Here is a 20,000-nt window from a genome sequence, read left to right on the forward strand (position 1 = left end):
ATCAAATCATCCAGGGCAACACGCTTTGTACATTGTTCTTGAGATTGGCTAGGCTGGTCCGAGCAAGGCGTTGGTATTACATTGACTGGTAAGGGGATAGCGGGAGACATTTTCGAGTGAACATTCTTTTGTGTTATATTCACCTCGTGAAGATTCGACAGGTGCGCTTTCGTTTCTTCAGCGCTGACACAAACAATTCCTACAAATGTACAAAGGATTTACTTCCACTTTATACTCCATAGATAACAATTCCGCACGTACTTTAAAAGAAAAACCTCTCTGACCATGAAAAGAATTTTATTCGTATTTTTTATCATGCACAAAGTACACACGAACTCATCGTAAAATCTCTCACGTTGGTTCTCACAGTGTTGATGTGGAAAAATAAAAGCCAATCAAAACTCGCTGTTTCAATGATGTAATGATCGAAGGGTAATAACCAATCAAATCATTTTCCAGACCTTCCAGGAAAAATCACATGGTATTGAACACGATTACCAACGGTAAATCACAGACGCTCCTTTCCGATTTTTTTCGAAGAGCGGGCGGCTGTACACAGGCTAACGATTTATAGACTTTGTATGGGAAAATTAACTATGAGCTTATAACTCTAAATTGCACCACTTCCCCAACCAATGAGAAAGAAACGCTAAAACAAAACAACCAATTGGATTTCAAGGCTTGTTTAAGGTAAACAATCAAATTAAAGGAAATTGAAAGACAAAGAAAACCATTGTGTGGCGAATTTTGAAACTTTTGTTCTCACCTGGTCAATAAAATATTGGTACTGACTAAAATCCTGTATTTTAGCGACTAAATAATTATTGTGTGATTTCTAAATGGCTGTAATAAAGTGGTATTGAACTGAGTGGAGTGCAATTTGGTATGAAATCATGTGTGATTTCAAATCGAACTCGCGCTGCGCGCTTGTTCGATTTTGAAGTCACGCGTGTTATTTCACACCAAATTGCACTCCACTCAGTTCAATTACCATTACTAATCGTATCGTCACGTAGGGGTTTAATTTATTTGATTTATTTTACCTTTAATGTACCTTTATATGATTCATTTCTTACATAATTTCATTCGATAAGCTGTCTCGTGAATTACGGTAGGTCTTCGTTTTCCACACACCCAGGCCAGCAGTATGCGGAAAACGAAGACCCACACAAAAAAACTAAAATGACGAACAGATACTGGCCAAACACAACATTCCTGTGGTTTGCAGTGGCCGATGAGTCATTTCAAACGAATTAACGTTTTCCACGCAATGCGTGACGACCCCAAATCCAAGGCCCATCGATCGCACCCAGAATCTACTCTGGGCACAAGGTGGCCCAAGTTCACGACATGAACACTTACGTGACTTTCTGGCGGTGTTGTGTTACGAAGCGCCAAACAAAGGCTTGTTTGGAAACTCCACGGGCATAAAATGTAATTTTTTGTGAACAAAATTGACTTACCTTGGTGCCGCGATGTATTCTTTGTTGTTTGCCGGCGTCTCAGACCATTTTGAAGCGTTTTCGGCGAAGTGGCGCTAATTTGGTGTTCCACTGCCAAGAGAAAGACAAGGCTGAACAGTCCTTTCCGGAGTGGCTGTCGCTCTAGGCGATAAATGCCGCTGGAAAATAACCTCCGGCCTCTATTTCTCCATAAGATCAAAGCAGAGATATTGCTGTTCCCTGCTGATTCACTCGCTAAGCAACTCCAATCAAATATCGTTCACCGCGAAGCTTTCTTTCCGAGTCTCGCTTGGCTGTTAAAATTTTGAAATAGGAAATTAGACCGACCGGGGGTAACCAGCGGCCTTCTTGACGAAGGTTTGCCTGTGCTCTGGGCACGAGACTTTTGTGGGAAATAAATAACATGGTCGGATAAATATATATATTTTTTTGCTGTGGAAATTAAGTGTGTGGGCGAATTAAAGAAAGTATTCAAAAAATTGGTCATGTTCTTTTGCAAATTTGGTGGCTCTTTCTCAACTACTCGTGGAAGCTTCTGTCAAATTTAATTTGCCGTTACCGCTCCATGCTGCTGACGTTTCAAGGCCTGGTAGGCTTTCTCCAAGCTATCAAGACGGGTGACAACCTTACTCAACTCTTGGTAAGTTGGCTTCTACCTAGACCTCCTTCTGCGGCAAGCAGATACAGAACAAAATCTACATAAAAATAAGGGATTTCTCACAATCAATTCATCTGAAAGAGCTTCTGTAATCCTTAATTCTCTAATCAAGCGTAATATACAAAGTGATACTAAAACATTCACATTTTAATGACTAAATGCAAGAATTATGATACATGTGTAGAAAACTACTGGACTTTTAAAATCATTTACAAAACTTCTAGCAGCTAGTTTTAAAATAAAACTCATTACTTACAGTAACTTATAAGTTCAAATATTCAACACTGGAGATACTCTGACGATCGACAAAAATGATATCTTTTTAGTTACTCCAGTTTCTTAGGGTTAATTTTGTTTTACAAATCTATAATGTAAAAATCTACATCTTTTGTTCTTTCTAGTGTACTCAGGAATGGCAACTGATTACTTTACTTAAGAAATAAGAAAAAGTTTTCGGTCAAGGAATTGCAAAGGTTCCTATCCTCATACCATGGCGAAGCCTTCACTTCCCTCGTTTATAGCGAGTAACAATTTTTTCTGCATTTCGTTGAAGGATGAGTAGGCAGGCAAACAAAGTTGATTGAAACTAATAAAAAACGACATAAAACAACATTAAAGAATACAACCTGAATTTATATACGACAATGAAACAGTGAAAGTCCTGTCATAACTATTTTCAGCGATAGAATTTCCACTATTCAGGGCACATCTTTCTTATGAATGAAGGGGGTAGTTTCTAAAGAAACTGTGGTGCTGCGTCGGTGGGGAAGTAGTACACAAAAATTCGGTTTTATCAACGGAATTGATAAGGTAAATTGACCACCGTACAGAGATTCTAAAAGCTGACCTTACGAGCGTTTGCCCTTCGTCTTTCGCTCTGGCGAAGGGCTACCGCTCGAAACGTCAGCTTTTAGAATCTTTGTACGGTGGTCAATTTACATTATCAACTCCGTTGATAAAACCAAATTTTTGTACACTTCTTTCTTATGCTGCACAATCACTCATGAGATTACATCATGATTAACTGTATCCCTTAGAACCTGGGGTAAATAATTAGGTTACCATCCAGACGAAATACTCAGGTCACATGCTTTTCTTTGGAAATCTCGAGGACGGTGCCTACTATTGTTATTGCGCATACGTTATGCGCATCTCGAGATACTCAGATTTCCTATGGGTGGTGCTTATCGATACAGGGATATTTTTGCGCGGTTCAAAACTACGCAGAGAAAGTAGAACTCAGCGAGTGCTCTTGGTACCTAAACATCGGAGAAATTTGGGGGTAACCATGCATTCTTCTGAGATAGTTAAACTTCACTTTGGAAACGAACGCCACACATTGCTTTGTATTTTAAGCTCATTAAAAGGGTTGTTGATTAATTAGTATCTTTGAAAAATGCGTGGTTGCCCCCAATTTCCTTTTTGGGTTTTAATAACACTTGTTAAGATCTGCTTCTCCCGCATATACAGTAAACCGCGAAAAAATGCCTTTGAATTAGTAAGCACTGTCCTTAATACAGTGTAAGAATTTTGTAACTTAAACGAAGGAAAGAAATTAAACTCAGTGCCCAACAAAACAAGTTCACCAATTAAATTTCCAAGGGATATCTTTACAATTATTTAATTGACAATCATATTTATTTTAGTTAGCGGGATATAATATTTACTGCCTGTCTAATATGAAAAAAAAAAAAAAAAAACGGTTCTGTAAATATCTTGTCTATTTGATGCTTACCATGTGTGCGCGGATGGTAGTGCATTCATAGTGGGAGCCGAAGAGATCTGGATCTGAGGTGATAGCTCAGCAAACCCCCCAGGGGGAAGCTGGGAGGAACCTGTGATGAATTGAACCAGACGCGCAAGCTCACCTTGGGTAAAACTTGTCACTATGGTCCAAAACCAGTCAAGACTCTAAAAAGGGAAGACAAGAAAGAGGATTGTTGTTGTTCCCTGATTCTTAAATCAATTGTCTAAAAACTCATTACTAATTCATTACGCACCAATCACTAGACGTACAATAAACCAGCCGCACTCGTTTTCGATACAATTTGTCCTTAGACCCCTTTTAAACGTCGCATTTTACATGTGCCGAATCTAATGCATTTGCATTACCTTTGGCACATGTAAAGTGCGACGTTTAATCGGGCCTAAGACAGTCATAGTGGGTATTGCATCGCTCAGTATTGTGCAACCTGAAAGCCATGGATTGAGTTGACTGGGATTACTATTATAAAATGATAAAACAAGTAAGACACCTGAGTAGTGTTCACTCTGGCTGTTTGTTGGGTGAGTAGGTTTGACAACTCCATAATTAGATGATTACAAAGATGGGAGACATTGTAATCAATCTATTAATTAACGCTTTCACCCCACAAGTGCCACTGGCTGTTTACCATTTACAAAAAATTTCCGGAAATTTCGGGGGAAATTTCCATCGGGTGAAAAACGGGAAAACAGGACTACCTTTTCAGAAGTTCCGTTTATTCCGGAAATTTTCCAGTGGAACGAACCAAAAACTGTGTTCCACTTACATCCCAACCGGAATTTCCGGAATTTCTTGGTAAATGGAAAATGCCCACTGAGACGTGTAGATTTTACTCTTCCTAAAGTCAGATGATTTTACTCGTTAATGGGGAACCCCTCGGGAGTGAAAGGGGTTCAGTGTTTTGGCAGCTTCAAACAAAAGCTTTACCAAAAATGTGCTAACCAGACCAGCCATTACATCATAAGGTTACACAATACAAGATGATGTGTCTATGTGTCTATGTGTCTATGGGGTGCAGGGATGGCGCAGGGATGAGAGCACTCGCCTCCCACCAATGTGGCCCGGGTTCGATTCCTAGACTCGGCGTCATATGTGGGTTGAGTTTGGTGGTTCTTTACTCTGCTCCGAGAAGTTTTTCTCCAGGGACTCTGGTTTTCTCCTTTCCTCAAAAACCAACATTTGATTTCATTTGCGTTAATTTGTTAGTTTCAATTTATAGTGTCTCTCTCCCCGATTACTGCTCTACAGCGCTAGAAGATTAGACACTTAAATAAAGTTCCTTTCCTTTCCTTTATGATGTCAGCCTTGCCATTTTTCAATTCCTGCCCCTGACTTTTATAAGGACCGATTTGATATGAAACAATATGAGCATTATGACTTGTGTCTACCTTTTTGGACAATATTCCCGTGTCTGTAATGCTGTGATGCTGTCTGAAATCGGTCACACTTATATTTCCAGTTCCACACATTAACAGCTGCCAAAGAAAAACAAATAAATAAAAAAATCCAAATAAGAAACCTGAAAGGGCATCAATTTGGCTACTTGAAAATAAATTCTTAGTATCCTTTGGAGGGACTGTTGGCTGAAAACTGGTCATTTTAAGCACCTTTAAAAAAGGAGATGCAAGAAATTCAGCTTCATCAAAATGGTATAAACTGAACTTATAACAAGTTTCTGAACGTCAAGTCTATGAATGTTGTTCCAGCAAACACTTAGGGTACCACGACACTTACCTCCAACTCATATTCATCAAAGATGCTTAAAAGACTGACTGGCACCAATTCATTTAAACCTATAAACAAATGTCTTTAGATAAACCAAAGAAGATGTAGCATGGGACATGGGTTTACGGCAAGATTGCATAACGATGCCAAAAGTTACCGATAAATAGTACATACTGGTATTCCTTTTTTCCTTCGTATCAGCTCTGGGGCCTGGGACCATTTTCTAAAAAGTCCCGAAACTTTACGAGGCATTTTCGGGTGTCACAATTCCCTTTGTATGTCAAGAACGGAGAGGATTTAATTCGTCAAAATGCACAGTTATTTTTCTTTTTGTTGCCTTGAAAACATGTTAAAAGATCGGCTTTCTAAAACAAGCGGTTGGTAATTTCACGAATGGCTTTTCGGGCCCGAAAAGTCACGTTTCGGGACTTTCGAGAAACGGGCCCCTGTTTCTCAAAAGCCCCAAATAAAATTCATATAACAGACCAAGCTTATTCTCAAACACGGAAAATATGATGATTGCAACGTATCACGTATTTTAACATTTTCCTTTCAAAGATGAAAAGCATTTTTGTGTCAACCGAAATATAACCGAAAAGTTTTGGGACTTTCGAAAAATATCTCCAAAAGGTGAGATACATAATAAATTCGAGGTTTTGATTTCGTCATTATAGAAGTTTTTATAAAGGAATATTATTTTCAATGAGCAAAGAGACACATGACCCAAACAACAGGAGCTTTTTCGATGTTAATTGTCTGTATTCCAAAACAACAAGGGGCAAGGAAACACTACTTAGGTAAGTAGGGAAGAGGAAAAAAGACTCTGCCAGCCGCCTCGACATTTCATGTTGAACATGCGTTAAAAATTCAAATGTGGTCACCCGCGACCAGTATAGGTTTAGCTACATAATTCCCGAAAAATTGTCTAAAATTCTTTCCGGAATTTCCCAAACAAAAGCTCGAAAATTATTTCAGAAATGTCTAAAATTGTCCAAAAACTCTCTCAAATTCTGCTCAACTATTGTAAGGGAAATGATTGTGATTTGCATAAGAATACGCAACTCATTTCCATTTGAATGGTTGTGCACCAGGACTCGCTTTGAAACTGAGGCATGCAGCAACTCGGAAATGGGCTATTTAGACATTTAAAAAAGCCAACCTATTGTGAATTTAAAAACATATGAATGACGCATGGCGATTGATCATGCGCAAAAATAAAAAATAAAAATAGGTTTGATACGTCGAAACTGGACTGACTCATCCATTTCTTTGGATGAGCAGCAAATGAAAGTATGTCGAGGCGGCTGACAGAGTCTTCCCGAGTCCTCGTCCCAACTAATCTAGGAAGATCGAAGGAGCTGGTATCTAATTACCAGCATTCCTGGGCACAAGTGATTGAGGCTGCTTACTCCATAAGTTTGCAAAAAAAGCACTAGCCAGTTGCCATGTGTTGCATGTTAACCTTCAATATTTTCCGCCAGAGAGTTGGAACGGTTCCCTGCAAACCTGGTGTTTTAAGCTTGCTGAATACTTTCAATCATGGAATAAATCAACGAGCCTCGCAATTGTGGTAAAGATGTTAAATAATAAAATGGCATTAGACGAAAGAAGTGATGGATTTTGTCAATGATGACTAAGGGATATTTGGAAAAAAAAATTTAAGTCCTCCTAACAAGAGTTTATGACTTGTGAAGTTCAACTACCATTTGGAGCACCCTGGGTTGTTTTTTCAGACTATCCTTGCCTCATCATTTCATTAACATTATTGATCTCTTTAAAACCTTTAGAAAAAGCTTCGATTTCTTGCTTGACAGACGATGACAGACGATACTGTGCCAAAAGATCCAAGTATTCCTTCTTGTTTGACTCTGTCACTGCAATGTGACCACCACCAGGCTTCAATTCCACTAACTGCAAAATTCAAATGATCAACCAGAGTTGATTTTTGTTTATTTATTTATTTTTGGGGCTTCACTTCAATGTTTACTGATTACCGCCATTTTTATCTAAGCGTGGACACATGACGGGAAAACATGTTCTTTGAAGTTTGAGTTTGGCAGCCGTTACGCAAACAGTTGAAACTTTTGCGCGCGATTGTTTGAAAGTATTTGAAGCATACTCTATCAGAATAGGGTCAATTTCTTAAAAAGTCTTCAAAGTCCTGTGACTTGCCGCCATTCTAAAACTTGCATGAACATCTCTGGAATGATTGAAGACAAAACTTGTCACGTTTGCAGCCAATTAGAGCATTTTCTCGTGTCACGTGTCCACGCTTAGATGAAAACGACGGTAATTTGCCAAGAAGGACTATGTTCTATGACACTGTTGGTAAAACAATAAATTATGATATTACCAAGGTCTTTTCTGAAGTTATGGCCCAAGTTTTCCTACTTATATTTACGGGCAGAGCAATTGGGTCATAAAATTAACTAACAGGAAAAAGCAACCACTTTAAAATTGTGCCAATAATTTATTATTGAAAAAACATCAACTTACCTTCTCCAGATGCCCATGCTGATTGTACACCTCTTCAGCAAACACGAGTCCCAGGTCTTCAGGGTCTGTCTCTTCAATGTACTTTATTTTGCTCCGATAAAGGTCTTTATCGTCACTCTCAAAGTACTGTTAATTATCAAATAAGAAGGCTTAAATTAGCGAGGACATCACAATAGGTCACAATTTATTTTCCTGCGTATGCAGCAGCCACAAATTTACTGCTGGTTGATTGTTGCAACAAAATTCATCATTGTCATCACCAGCAACTTTACATATATTTAGTCTTAGGTTATGTTATTCAATGCTGCAGAAAACCCCCCACCCCACAAGAACTGAATTTCATAATCTTAACCCACCAAATCTCTAGGTTCTTAAATTCTTACCCTATAGCAGACGCGAAGACCAAGAAGTTGGGCAAGGAATGATCTGCTAAAACGAGCTTTTACATTTTGTCTCCTGGCTGAACCCAAAGCAGACTCGTACAAACATTTTCCAACGATTTTTCCAGCAAACTCGTAAAATTTCAACTTCATTTTACCAGGTCTTCTGGGATTTGGATGAACCTAAATCGAAAAAGAGAAATCCTTGCTTATTAACAGTAAAAATTGGTTAGTTTTTATCTGCAAAAATTCACAAGGTTCTTTTTATTTTATTTTACATACAATATTTATTTCAACATTTGCTCTAAGAGCACAGTGTGCTCATGGAGAGAGCTTACGCTGTTTACAGTAAATAAAAACACATGTCACGGTCAGAGGAAAAAAAAGGTCAACAAAATCAGTCAGACAAAAAATTAACGATTGAATATACTGATATAAACTAACATTTACTTGAAAATCAACATCGGGAACATCACCAACTGAGCCACCGGTGCTCGGATAAGGACTATAAACCATAGGCCCAGTCTCACAACCCTTCAATGTTCATAATCCTGTGGGACGTAAAAGAACCCGCACACTTGTCGCTAAGAGTAGGGCATGTAGTTCCCGGTGTTGTGGTCTGTCTTCTGTTGCTGGTGTATCATGGTTGGGAGGGTAAAAAAAAGGGGCCACAAAAATAATTATTGGCGCAAGCTGTTGTAGCGCTCTGTCAGCTTGACTGGCAAAGTTAAATAAAAAAATAAAAAAATAAAAACATAATTTATAAACCAATCGACAATTTTTTGTCCGACGCACAATGCCATCTATTTCCTCACATGTATGCAGCGGAGGTGAATAGCTTTTGGAGAAGGGCAGCAAAACTTGGGCAGCACACAAAATAATGCTTAGTATCTTCAACAGGTGCATCACAAAGAGCGCAAGCAGGGGAAAAACAGCAATTTTTAAAGAAAATATGATGGTTTAAGACACTAAAATTCAATCTTAAATGAGTATGAAATATTGGAGACTGTTGATCCCCAATGTGAAATAAATAATTACGAGATGGATAACGCATGATTAACCAAGCCATGCTTGAAGATGCCTAGGGAGGATGACATGCGTAACTCCACAGGAAGACTGTTCCATGTTTGACCAAGGATGGCAGAGCCGGAGGGGCTGGGGAGACTTAAGCCTCCCCAATTTCAAGCAAGAAATAAAAATAAGAAGTAAAACATCTGTCAGTTTACGGTTGATCCACATTTATTTTTAAAATCTCGTTAAGAATGCTATAAGTAGCATTTCTGAGCTTCAAGATTTCAAAATTTTCTGACTGAGAGTTCTCCCAGAAGCCCCTACAAGTTAGCATCTCCGGTGCTTGCTTGCTAGCCCCCCCCCCCCTCCCCCTAATGCAAAATACCCTCTGGCCACCCCTGTTGACTTGATGAAAAAAACAAACACGCTATATAACACATCACATAAGTGTTGCGGAACAGAGCCCAGGTTTCATGGTCCTTTTCTGAGAAGGAAAAATAGCTTGGGTTTCTGAAGATCTGAAGATGTCATAACAAAGGCACTACCTTCTCTTTGGTGTGGGTTCGATATTTCTAGTGTCTCACCACGCTACACTTAAAGCCATCTCTCCAATTGGGTGCTAAGGAAATTTACCAATGCAAATGTCACAACTGCCCCCTGGTTACTTTAAGTACAGCAGAAATTGTCTGTGCTTAGTTTGCCTATCAAGTAAACTAGGAGTAAGTTATTTTGATGTTTTGATGATCCATTTTATAACTTTACAGGATAAATACATATACATATGGTATAATCATAAGTTTGAGACTGTTTGCACTCACCAAGGCTTGAGGATCATCTGCATTAAATCGTGTGAAGAAACCGTTTTCATGAGCAAACAACGCCTTGCATAACAATTCAAACCATTCGCGACGCAGACCACCCCAGTCAACACCTGGAAAAAGAATTGACACTCATAACACTTGGATTTTCCATTTCCTAACCCAAAGAGTTAGTTAACTAACCTAATTCATCTTTGAAGATTATTGTAAAAAGTCGCAACCAATCACTGGAATATAACGACTTGACTGTAGCCTGGTATGACTGAAAAACAAACAAACAAACAAACAAACAAAAAAAGAAACAAATATAAAAGTCAACTGTAAACTCTTCCAATCCAAGTCAAAGGGCCAGTTTGGAGTTATCCCAACTTCAGTGACGAGTGCAGTGTTACTTAATGCATATTTATACAAATAATCTTAGGATCTCAAGCATGTGTGCAACTTGGAATTAGCAGGTATGGGCGATGTTTTGAAAGTTCAAACAGTAAAACAAGCCTTTTGGCAACTCCAGTGTGAAAATTTTCAAAACATCCTGATTGCACGATTCAGTAAAAATGAGAAACTACTATTCAGCTACGAAAACTTTCCTCCATCTTTGAGTCTCCTTTTTTTCCTATTATTGGTTACATTATATTTTAAACTGCATGTCCTTTTTAATAGAATAGCAAAGCTATTACCAGCCATTTTTGCTCTGATTTGTATCCCTTAATGGTATGAACATGGTTGCCACAGTAATTTACCTCTATTGGGACTATGCATTAAAATGGCACAGCTTTTGTGCAATCACTAATTTTGATGAGTGCACTACTTCTTATTCCAGCTTGATAAAAATGTAAACTCACACTCTCTAAGAGCTTTTGTCGATTAATCTTTAAATGCACTTCGCCTGATTTTCGGCCATGGAATGCCACTAGTTCACGATAAAAGAAATCCTTTTTATCGTTAAAACTCTCTGATCCACCTGAGAAAGAGAAAACAAGGACTGCACTAAATTGAAAGTTATTCAAGATTATTTCAATCGAAAATGGCAATGTGGACAAAGGGTATGATTAAACTGTGATGCTTCATGTGTACAACTGCTTTTCTTATGTAATTGCTAAGTTTTAATTGTTTTTGTGGTGAGGCAGATAGATGTTACATAACAAAACATTGGGATGCTTGTTGTATCTCTTTGTGGTATACACATGCAGTTGACACAATCTCATCAAGTGGTGCCCTTTGCAAATATTTCCCCGAAAACTGCAGGAGGGGGGAGGGGTAGGGATTAGCAGGGCCAAACGAGAGAAACAGGGACATGATTAATTGATTTGGTTCTTGTTACATTCTCCAAATATTAATTTTGTTAGTCTGGTCTAAAATGGCATTTTTAATGAACCTGGCTTATTTCAAATTTCCTATAAGACTTTCCATTAGTTTTTGTTTAGCAATTTTAATCTCCCCTTCTCTGCAAATGCTGAGCACTGTGCATGATCAGTCCGTTGACCACCGAAAAGGTAAAACCCAGATAATGAAGGAAGAAGATTACAATGTTATCTTGGTGAATACTTTTTAAAAAAAGATCTTTTACTCACCTATTTTACTTAGAAGAAGTCTTGAGAATGTGGCCACCAACACGTTTCTTTCTTTGCACATAAAAGTAACTGGGGGCTGTGAGCCATCATCCACAGTGAAAGCTGGATGTTCTATGCTGTGGTCAGGGGGGTGCAATGTTATCTATGAGAAGGGGTTAAGAGATAGATTATGAACTAAACTGTGTTGGTAAAAGAAAGATTCACTCTGAAATATGAACTGCTAGCTAGTAATTGACCTATAAGAATCTTGTGTTGCATAGTTTGAGACTGGATTTGCCCCCAATGAGTAAATATCCCAGGATGCCATGGTTTGTCGTTGACTCTTAATAATGATTCAACTGCACAACCAAATCACACCAGGCAGCCCAAAACCATCTGGGAAAGGAAAGCTACAAAATATTAAGTGCAATATATACCTTAGTTGTAGGCTTAACACGAAATCCATACAGTCTGTGAGGGATAATTCTCATGTAAAATTCTTTGATGGACAATTGCTGAAAAGGAAAAGATTACATTTCGAGTATGCATGGCATATGTATTGCATATTGTTATGCATGTGATGGTAAGTATCGCATAGGCCATCACCTCAACTCAGCTCAGCTTTCTGGGCCCCGAGAATTTAGGAATTATGCCATTGCCCCCTGGGAGTGAGACTTAACAGGTTTTATTCTGTTTCAGACCAGATGATTTTTCAAGTCAACTGGGGGGCATCCTGTGATGTTTGAGGTGTCAATGGATTAAAACCATAACTTAGAGGATAATTTGAAAGTTTGAGTGCATAGTGTTATTAACCTTTTACACCAAATCAGCGCAGCATCCTGCATAGGCCTCTAGAATTTTGTCTTGCAATATTTAATCATTCTGCCTAACCAACCTGTCAGTGAAGCTAACCCACACAAACACATTTTCAAATGTTTACCTTTCTAGAAATGTAGCAGTAGACTTTACTTGACTTTTTCAAGCTACCTCCATCAGATGTATTGTTAAAATCAATTGATGGTTGAATTATCTGCGCTTGTGATCCATTAGATTCATTGGTATGGCTTGATTCACTACTAGTCAAAAGGTGTGCCTCATACCAGACATTCCAACATTGCTTCTTTATGTTCTTATCGACCTGTTCAGCATCTTTTGCTATCAAGCAAACAAATGACAAGACTGAAATCAGGAATCAGGCTAAAGGTGGCCTATACTCTGGCCATTTAAGTTCTCAATGGTATATATATATTGCAGAGCTCGAAACTGTGACTAATACAGTTGCTTACAAGTCACACTAATTTTCACATTCACTCTTTCGAAATTAAGGACAGTGCCTACTAATTCAAAGGTATTTTTGCGCAGTTTACTGAATATGCGGGAAAAGCAGATCTTAACAAGTGTTATTGAAATAATTTCAAAAAGAACATTGGGGGTAGCAACGCATTTTTCCAAGATAATTAATCAACTGTTACAACATTTGTAAAAAGCTTTAAAATACAAAGTAATGTATGGCATTCTTTTCCAAATTGAAGCTTACATGTAATTATCCCTGAAAAATGCATGGTTACCCCCAATTTTGATTTTGGATACCAAGAGCACTTGCTAAGTTCTGCTTTCTCCGCATAGTTTTGAACCACGCAAAAATATCTCAGACTGTCTTAATAAGCACCACCCATAGGAAATCCGAGTCTTTTGAGATGCGCAGAACGTATGCACAATAACAATTATAGTAGGCACCGTCCTTAAAGGGTTAGAAAATGCCACTTCACCACTACATGTACTTCTGTTAATTTCAATAAAGATATGAAACAATTATCGTTTCTTATCGTGAATTTTCTTTCTATCTGAAGATATGAGGCACAATATTGTTGAATAATTTAGCTTGCGTAGCTGGCGGTATTGTTGTCAACAAGCAGCAAAGTTGGGCAAAGAATGGCAAGGGCTGCCCCTCCCCATTCAACGCTCGTCAATTTGCCTCTTGCGCCAACAACAGACGAATAGACAGACGAAGCCAATAGTTTTATAATCTTTTACATATAGCCTGCAAATAGTCGTATAGTTTTTTTTTTATTCATACTTACATTGTAAATAGTCGTGCAATCCAGCCTTTCGGCTGCTAGATGATATTTTTAAAATTAATAAACCTATCAATCTATCTATCTATCCAATACCGCCAGCTACACAGACTATGGTAAGTATAATTTAGATGCGATGTTATGTGCACAACACTATTCCCTTGATGATCACCCACCATTTTTCAGTGGTTTCTACATGAGTACAACCACTTTGCAACTCAAATTTGGGAAATTGTGCCTAAATTTATGTATCTTTTTACATAATTGCGACCGGACTTTTTTAAATTTATTGTAATGAAATAAATGTCACATCTGTAATCCTGGTAAATGAAATAACCAAATGAAAATGTTGCCTGAACCTAGATTTATGGCCAAGTCTTAAGAGTCTCCTATAACTTCTGTGGTAGAGCATCCAAATAGGCCACAGGTTCAACTGCAACAGAACTGTTAGCATTTTTTTGAGTACCAGTATCCTCAAGTCACCATTAAAAAATTATTCTCTTCAGTCCTTGATGGTGTTTTCCAGATTTACATTAGGATTTTTTGAAACAAGGGCCATTATCAAGACCAAACCTTTTTGACTGAAGCATTCTCGCATAATTTACATAATCCTTGCCGGAGTTTTTTTCCTTGGCAAGCCAGGAAATAAGGCTAAAGGCATTTGACTATCACAAAATTTGTTTGACAGCCAATATGTGAAGGGGTCTGACCAGTGCAAGTTAGGAATTGAAGTTATTTTATCATTATGGGGTAATAAAATTTGTTGAGACTATTTTTCTTAAACAGTTAACAGTAGGGTACATTTTGTGTCTGAAAAGTTGAAAAAACTAGGGAAAAAATAGCAGAGAGTCAAATACTTACAATTTAGTGAAATGACAGTGAACTGTCCCTGACTGAGAGGAACACCATTGTACTTGACCACCGCATTAAAACAACCTTCTAAATCTATCTTGATATGAAGAACATTGTTCTTGTCATTGACATCTGGGAGGATCACAAGTTCAGGGTCTATCTTTTCAGTGCTTCCAATCTGATAAAAGTTTACATAATCACACAATAAAAGGGCGAGAAAAAAGAAGAAATGGAGGTAGCCCTAAAGAAAAACTCACCTCAAATGCTTTTCCTCCTTAATTTTTATCTCCCCACCTACAGCCAAGAAATGTCCCCACTTCCCCAAGTGATTTTACTTTTATTCTCACTGCTTTTTTGCAAAAAGTCTAGGAAGTTGTTTTTGACACCAGCAGGAGAACAGAACCATGCTTCTCACTAAGAAGCTCAGTCATGAAACAAATGACTACTGAGTCTGACTGTTTTGGTCTTTATCACTTATAATTTGGGTACTCTGTGTTTTCACAAACATAATGGCCGATAGTAATCAAATAAGAAGGAATGCGCATTTTAAATTCAAAGGAGACATGATGCAGGTAACTAAATTCAAACATGAAAGAATAAAACAAACAATAATCTGCATCTCCTCAGACTATAGTACTGTGTTAAGGACGGTGCCTACTATTGTTATTTGCGCATATGTTCAGCACATCTCGAGATACTGGGATTTTCTATGGGTGATGCTTACTAATACAGGGATATTTTTGCGGGGTTTAAAATTATGCAGAGAAAGTAGATCTTAGTAAGTACTCTTAGTGTCCAAAAAGAAAATTGGGGGCAACCATTCATTTTTCAGAGCTAAGTAAGCTTCAATTTGAGAAAGAACCCCATACATGGCTTAATTTGTATTTTAAAGCTTTTTACAAAATAATATTGTTCATGGATTATCTTTGAAAAATGCATGGTTACCCCCATTTTTCGTTTTTGATTTCAATAACACTTGTTAAGATTTACATTTCCCGAATAATCATAAACCGGGCAAAAATACCTTTGAATTAGTAGGCACTGTTCTTAACCCTGGTAATTTTTTTTGTGCCAATGACCACTTTTGATATGTTAAAATTCAGTCCAAAACCAACAGACAGCATCTTGAGGCTCTGGGGAATAAATCTAAGGATTTGTATGAGTTTATTCCCCTGCGCCTCGAGATGATGCCATTTGTTTAGGACTGAATTTTAATATATCGGAATTGGTCTATTTAATGACACTGAATAAGTGTTGAATATCAAATCCACATGCTCAGCTCCTAATAAGTGTTGAATATCAAATCCACATGCTCAGCTCCTAATAAGTGTTGAATGTTAAATGAGTTGTCATGGGAAAAAGATTAATTTCCTTTGTACCTCAGTGACTTCAACACTGTATGATTTAACGTCTTGAACTGAGAGTGGGCAGATGTTGCCAAATTTGTCTCGTGCCTCAACAGTGAGTGGTGTGTAGGTATCCTGTTGGACCTCTAACAGTGATCCACCTTCCAAAATTACACACTTTGAAGGATCAATGGATCCTACAATTTAAAGGGGAAAGATGGAAAAGTCAGAAACACTTTTGGTTTTTTCTCCTGTCCGATAAGAATCAGATATATCCTAGCATACGCTGTGTATTTCACTCCCAGCTTAGCACTTAGTAATACACAAAATTACATTCTACAGCTAACTGGCAAATTTTGTACTGTCTTTGTTAGTGAGAGGGACATATTCATCACTTTATCACCACCAATGTCCTCTAAAAATATACTAGTATTAGGATTAATTCTCTTTATCAACTTTATCACGAAAACATGGTAAAGATTTTTGCATATATATTATTTCTTGAAACCAAGATCAAAACATCCCAAAAAATATAAAAAGCACTAACTTGTCACTTGTTTTCCTATAATAACATTGCTTCATCACATGCAAATTTAAAATAACCAGTTACTATAAGTCACTTTGAACATTTCTGCCCATAATCATTCCTTAGCTTATTTTGAACACCTTTTTTGGAATGTTTATTCTCACCAGGTAAAAATGTTTTTGTGAATGGACTCTTTCTAATTGGCACGCCTCTGGCAAGAATAGAAATTCTGTAGGTACCAGCTTCTCTCACAGTAAAAGAAACTTTCAATGCATTCCTTTTTGTCCAACTGTGGCCTCCATATTCACGTGATGAAGCAACAAGAGTGCCATTGTGCATGATTTCAATAAAGATGTAATCATCAGGTGATACCGGATAAGGAGCAAGATTCATTCTGTAAAACTAAGGAAAGTATTCATCAATGATGGAATTAAGGCATACTGGCACTTTAGATCTTAATAAGATCTTCTTTAACTTCTAAGATCTTATTTTAAAAGATCTTAGTAAAAATCTTGTAAGATCTTAAGAGGATCAAACCATATCAAGAATTTCAAATTAAATGAATTGTTGAAGTCATGACCTCTAAATGCGAGTGTCCGAATCACCTTTTCAAAGCTACAAGTCAAAGCAAATTTTGCCTTTCGCTATTTTATTTTGTTCCTCCGTATCCCAATCCAAAGCACTAAAAAAACGTGTCTGTGTTTTGCCATACTCCGTTACAGTGAAAAGGTATATAGAACGTTTTCAAAATAGTATTAAAAAAATGTGAAGTGTTCGTACAAAAATCGCTCTCAGAGAAAAAATATTTTGAAATAAATTCGCAGACACGTTTTTGTTGTTTATATGTTAACCTAGCCACTGTCAAAATTTGGGGGCAATCGGACATTAATTCCCTGTGAGTTTTAGCTCTTTAAAGTGTCCGCTTTGAATGAAAAAATTGATTAAGAAAACAGCCCTAAAACTGTCAATCAGACGGGTAATTTTTACTTCCGGCCAAAATGTAAAACGGCCATTTCTCTGCCAATATTTAATCTTTTTGAATAATTTCTTTTTTACATTAGAGATCCCATTTCGATCATTACTTTAATTAATTAACCGAAAATTCCAAATTTGAAGAAAATTGCCGATCTGCAGCCCCCCCAGCTACAGAAATTATGTAATTTTTCGGGCAAAATGCTCTTGATTCAGGCAACGACACTCTGGAGAAAACATTATAAAATAATGCACTTTGAGGTGCGTAATTTTTTTCGGGCAAGAAAGTCACCGCTCCCCCAAGTCCGAAGGTGCCCGTATGCCTATGATTCTCACACATGATCTGTGGGGTGCCCCTTGAATTTGCAGGGGCTTTCATCTGTCGCCTGTCGCTTTGCGTTCTAGCAATCATTGTGGATGAGTGCTTTTGTGAGCTTCATTGCCAATGAGTTTAAAGGATGTTAAAAGCATGATTCTCAGTGACAAGAAGAAATAGCTAAACAGAGGAAATAAGTGACCATTAACCCTTGCATACCCAAGACTGACAGTTATAGACATTTTACTCTGGCTAGTGCTAGATGATTTTACTCACTGATTGGGGGCGCTCTAGGTGTAAATGGGTAGATTAACCGAAAAATATGCAGGAGATAATTTATAATGTAATTTTGTCCTGGGTAGAAGGAGTGACATACGCTCAACAGAAGATACAAAGACGTGATACTGTTGCCCTTGAAACAACTCACTTACACCTGACCAATAAATGTAGTACCTTGAGAACGAACGACATTGATTCTCCAACAACATATGGATCTTTCCACTCCCACGTGACTGACGTAAACTTGGGTTCCATGGTTAGACCAAACACATACTGAAAGATTGAGGTTTGGTGCTGTCTGCTCTTATTTTGTAAGCGAGAAATTCCAGTCCAAACAAACGCTACGCCCAGTACAAACGTAAGTGTATAGAACACTATTTTGCCTGCAACAGAGGATGCAAATTGCACATTTTTATACTTACACTTAAAAGGAAGGTAGCCAACACAGTACATGTAGCTTGCAATTCAGCATCACTGATACCATGACAAGTTTCTTTGTGAACTTCCCATAATGACAAAGTTTATAAAACTTACAATACTTTGAGATGGGTTTTGGGACAGCTTACGGTCTTTTTCCTGCAAGAATACTAGCATGTCTGACCATGCGCAAAACCAGTGTTTCCACAAACACATCATCATCAGCTTTTATTAAAGAATCAGACCCTGCCTCTGAGGGTTCCAACAGAGGATGAACCCAAGGCAACCTGTAGAAGTGAAATGCTCAAAGTCTGGCCGGTTTCGGCCGGTTTGGATGCCAATAGGTTAATATTATTATAACATCTTTTATACTGGATTCCCAGGCTACCCAAGTCCCATTTTTAAAAAAAATTAATTAACTCTACACTCCTATCACCATCACTTCAACAATTTACAAATGTGCTCTTGTTACATGTGTGGTGTGACAAGTTTCCTACAGTGTACATGTACTTCAAAATCAATTTCTTGCCTAACCCAATTGCCTAGAACTACTGTATGTATCAAAGTTCCCTATTTCTTTTTAACAATTAGCTCCTGTCAAATAAAAACAAGCAATGATAGTTACATCTCTCTACACGTTCTAAACTCACCAACAAATTTGACAGATGCCCACCATGAAAATGAAAAGATGGTTGTGGCTTTTCTCATGGGAAGAGAATCTACAGATGAGTCATCCTGCCCTTTAACTGCATCTTGTAACTTGTGAAGATCCTCAAGTTCAAATATCTCATACAGCTTCCCTGAATGCAAATTTTGATTGAATTGTTCTATACTATTTATTCCATGCTCTAATAGTTGTGTGAAGTACTTGGGGTCCACTCTCAATTGACGCAAATGTGATAACAACATGACTTCTTGCTTTGCTTTCTGTGAGGCTATTTCCAGTCTTTCTTTCTCAGAACTGAATTGGAAAAATCCCCAAAATGAACTGTATTGTGTAAGAAACTTGTGACTATCAAGTCTTGCAAACATTGCTTTGGAAAGAATACCTAAAAATACCATAATTTTATATCAATTACCTCTAAAAAGCACTTGTCACATAATACTATTTTGCAGTGCTTATGGAATATAAGTACCAGTAGAGTTCTAAAAATTATTGGACAACTGTTTGGTTTCATTGTTCAGTAGACCACATAATGAGAGTTGACAAACATCAAAAATGTGCTGTCCAAGTCAACTAAGGGACTCACAAAAGATTGATCACCATGACCCTTTCTAAGAAAGTGTACTTTTAATTTTTAAACATTCCTACCTACATGTAGAACCTAATCAAATGTAACGCTGACTGGAT

At 37.7% G+C, this 20,000-nt stretch overlaps 1 protein-coding gene across 2 annotated transcripts in view; it reads right to left on the reverse strand.

Moving 5' to 3' along the window:
• Window positions 1-2,247: 2,247 nt before the first annotated feature.
• LOC138026254 (apoptosis-resistant E3 ubiquitin protein ligase 1-like) overlaps window positions 2,248-20,000 on the reverse strand; it is an 18,806-nt gene continuing 1,053 nt past the window's right edge. The window contains exons 2-19 of one of the 2 annotated variants that reach the window (XM_068873520.1): window positions 19,300-19,698; window positions 18,407-18,615; window positions 16,830-17,067; window positions 16,173-16,336; window positions 14,803-14,971; window positions 12,807-13,021; window positions 12,304-12,381; window positions 11,888-12,029; window positions 11,159-11,277; window positions 10,500-10,578; window positions 10,317-10,429; window positions 8,491-8,670; window positions 8,108-8,233; window positions 7,393-7,522; window positions 5,621-5,679; window positions 5,275-5,361; window positions 3,857-4,032; window positions 2,248-2,707 (exon numbers count right to left, since the gene is read on the reverse strand). In XM_068873520.1, coding sequence (XP_068729621.1) covers window positions 2,605-2,707; window positions 3,857-4,032; window positions 5,275-5,361; window positions 5,621-5,679; window positions 7,393-7,522; window positions 8,108-8,233; window positions 8,491-8,670; window positions 10,317-10,429; window positions 10,500-10,578; window positions 11,159-11,277; window positions 11,888-12,029; window positions 12,304-12,381; window positions 12,807-13,021; window positions 14,803-14,971; window positions 16,173-16,336; window positions 16,830-17,067; window positions 18,407-18,615; window positions 19,300-19,698 — 2,786 coding nt within the window. In that variant the 3' untranslated portion in view covers window positions 2,248-2,604. The remainder of the gene's footprint in view (window positions 2,708-3,856; window positions 4,033-5,274; window positions 5,362-5,620; window positions 5,680-7,392; window positions 7,523-8,107; window positions 8,234-8,490; window positions 8,671-10,316; window positions 10,430-10,499; window positions 10,579-11,158; window positions 11,278-11,887; window positions 12,030-12,303; window positions 12,382-12,806; window positions 13,022-14,802; window positions 14,972-16,172; window positions 16,337-16,829; window positions 17,068-18,406; window positions 18,616-19,299; window positions 19,699-20,000) is intronic. The other variant, XM_068873521.1, reaches the window with a different exon arrangement.

This window comes from Montipora capricornis, chromosome 12, assembly GCF_036669925.1.
Source record: "Montipora capricornis isolate CH-2021 chromosome 12, ASM3666992v2, whole genome shotgun sequence".
Taxonomy (NCBI): Eukaryota; Metazoa; Cnidaria; class Anthozoa; order Scleractinia; family Acroporidae; genus Montipora; species Montipora capricornis.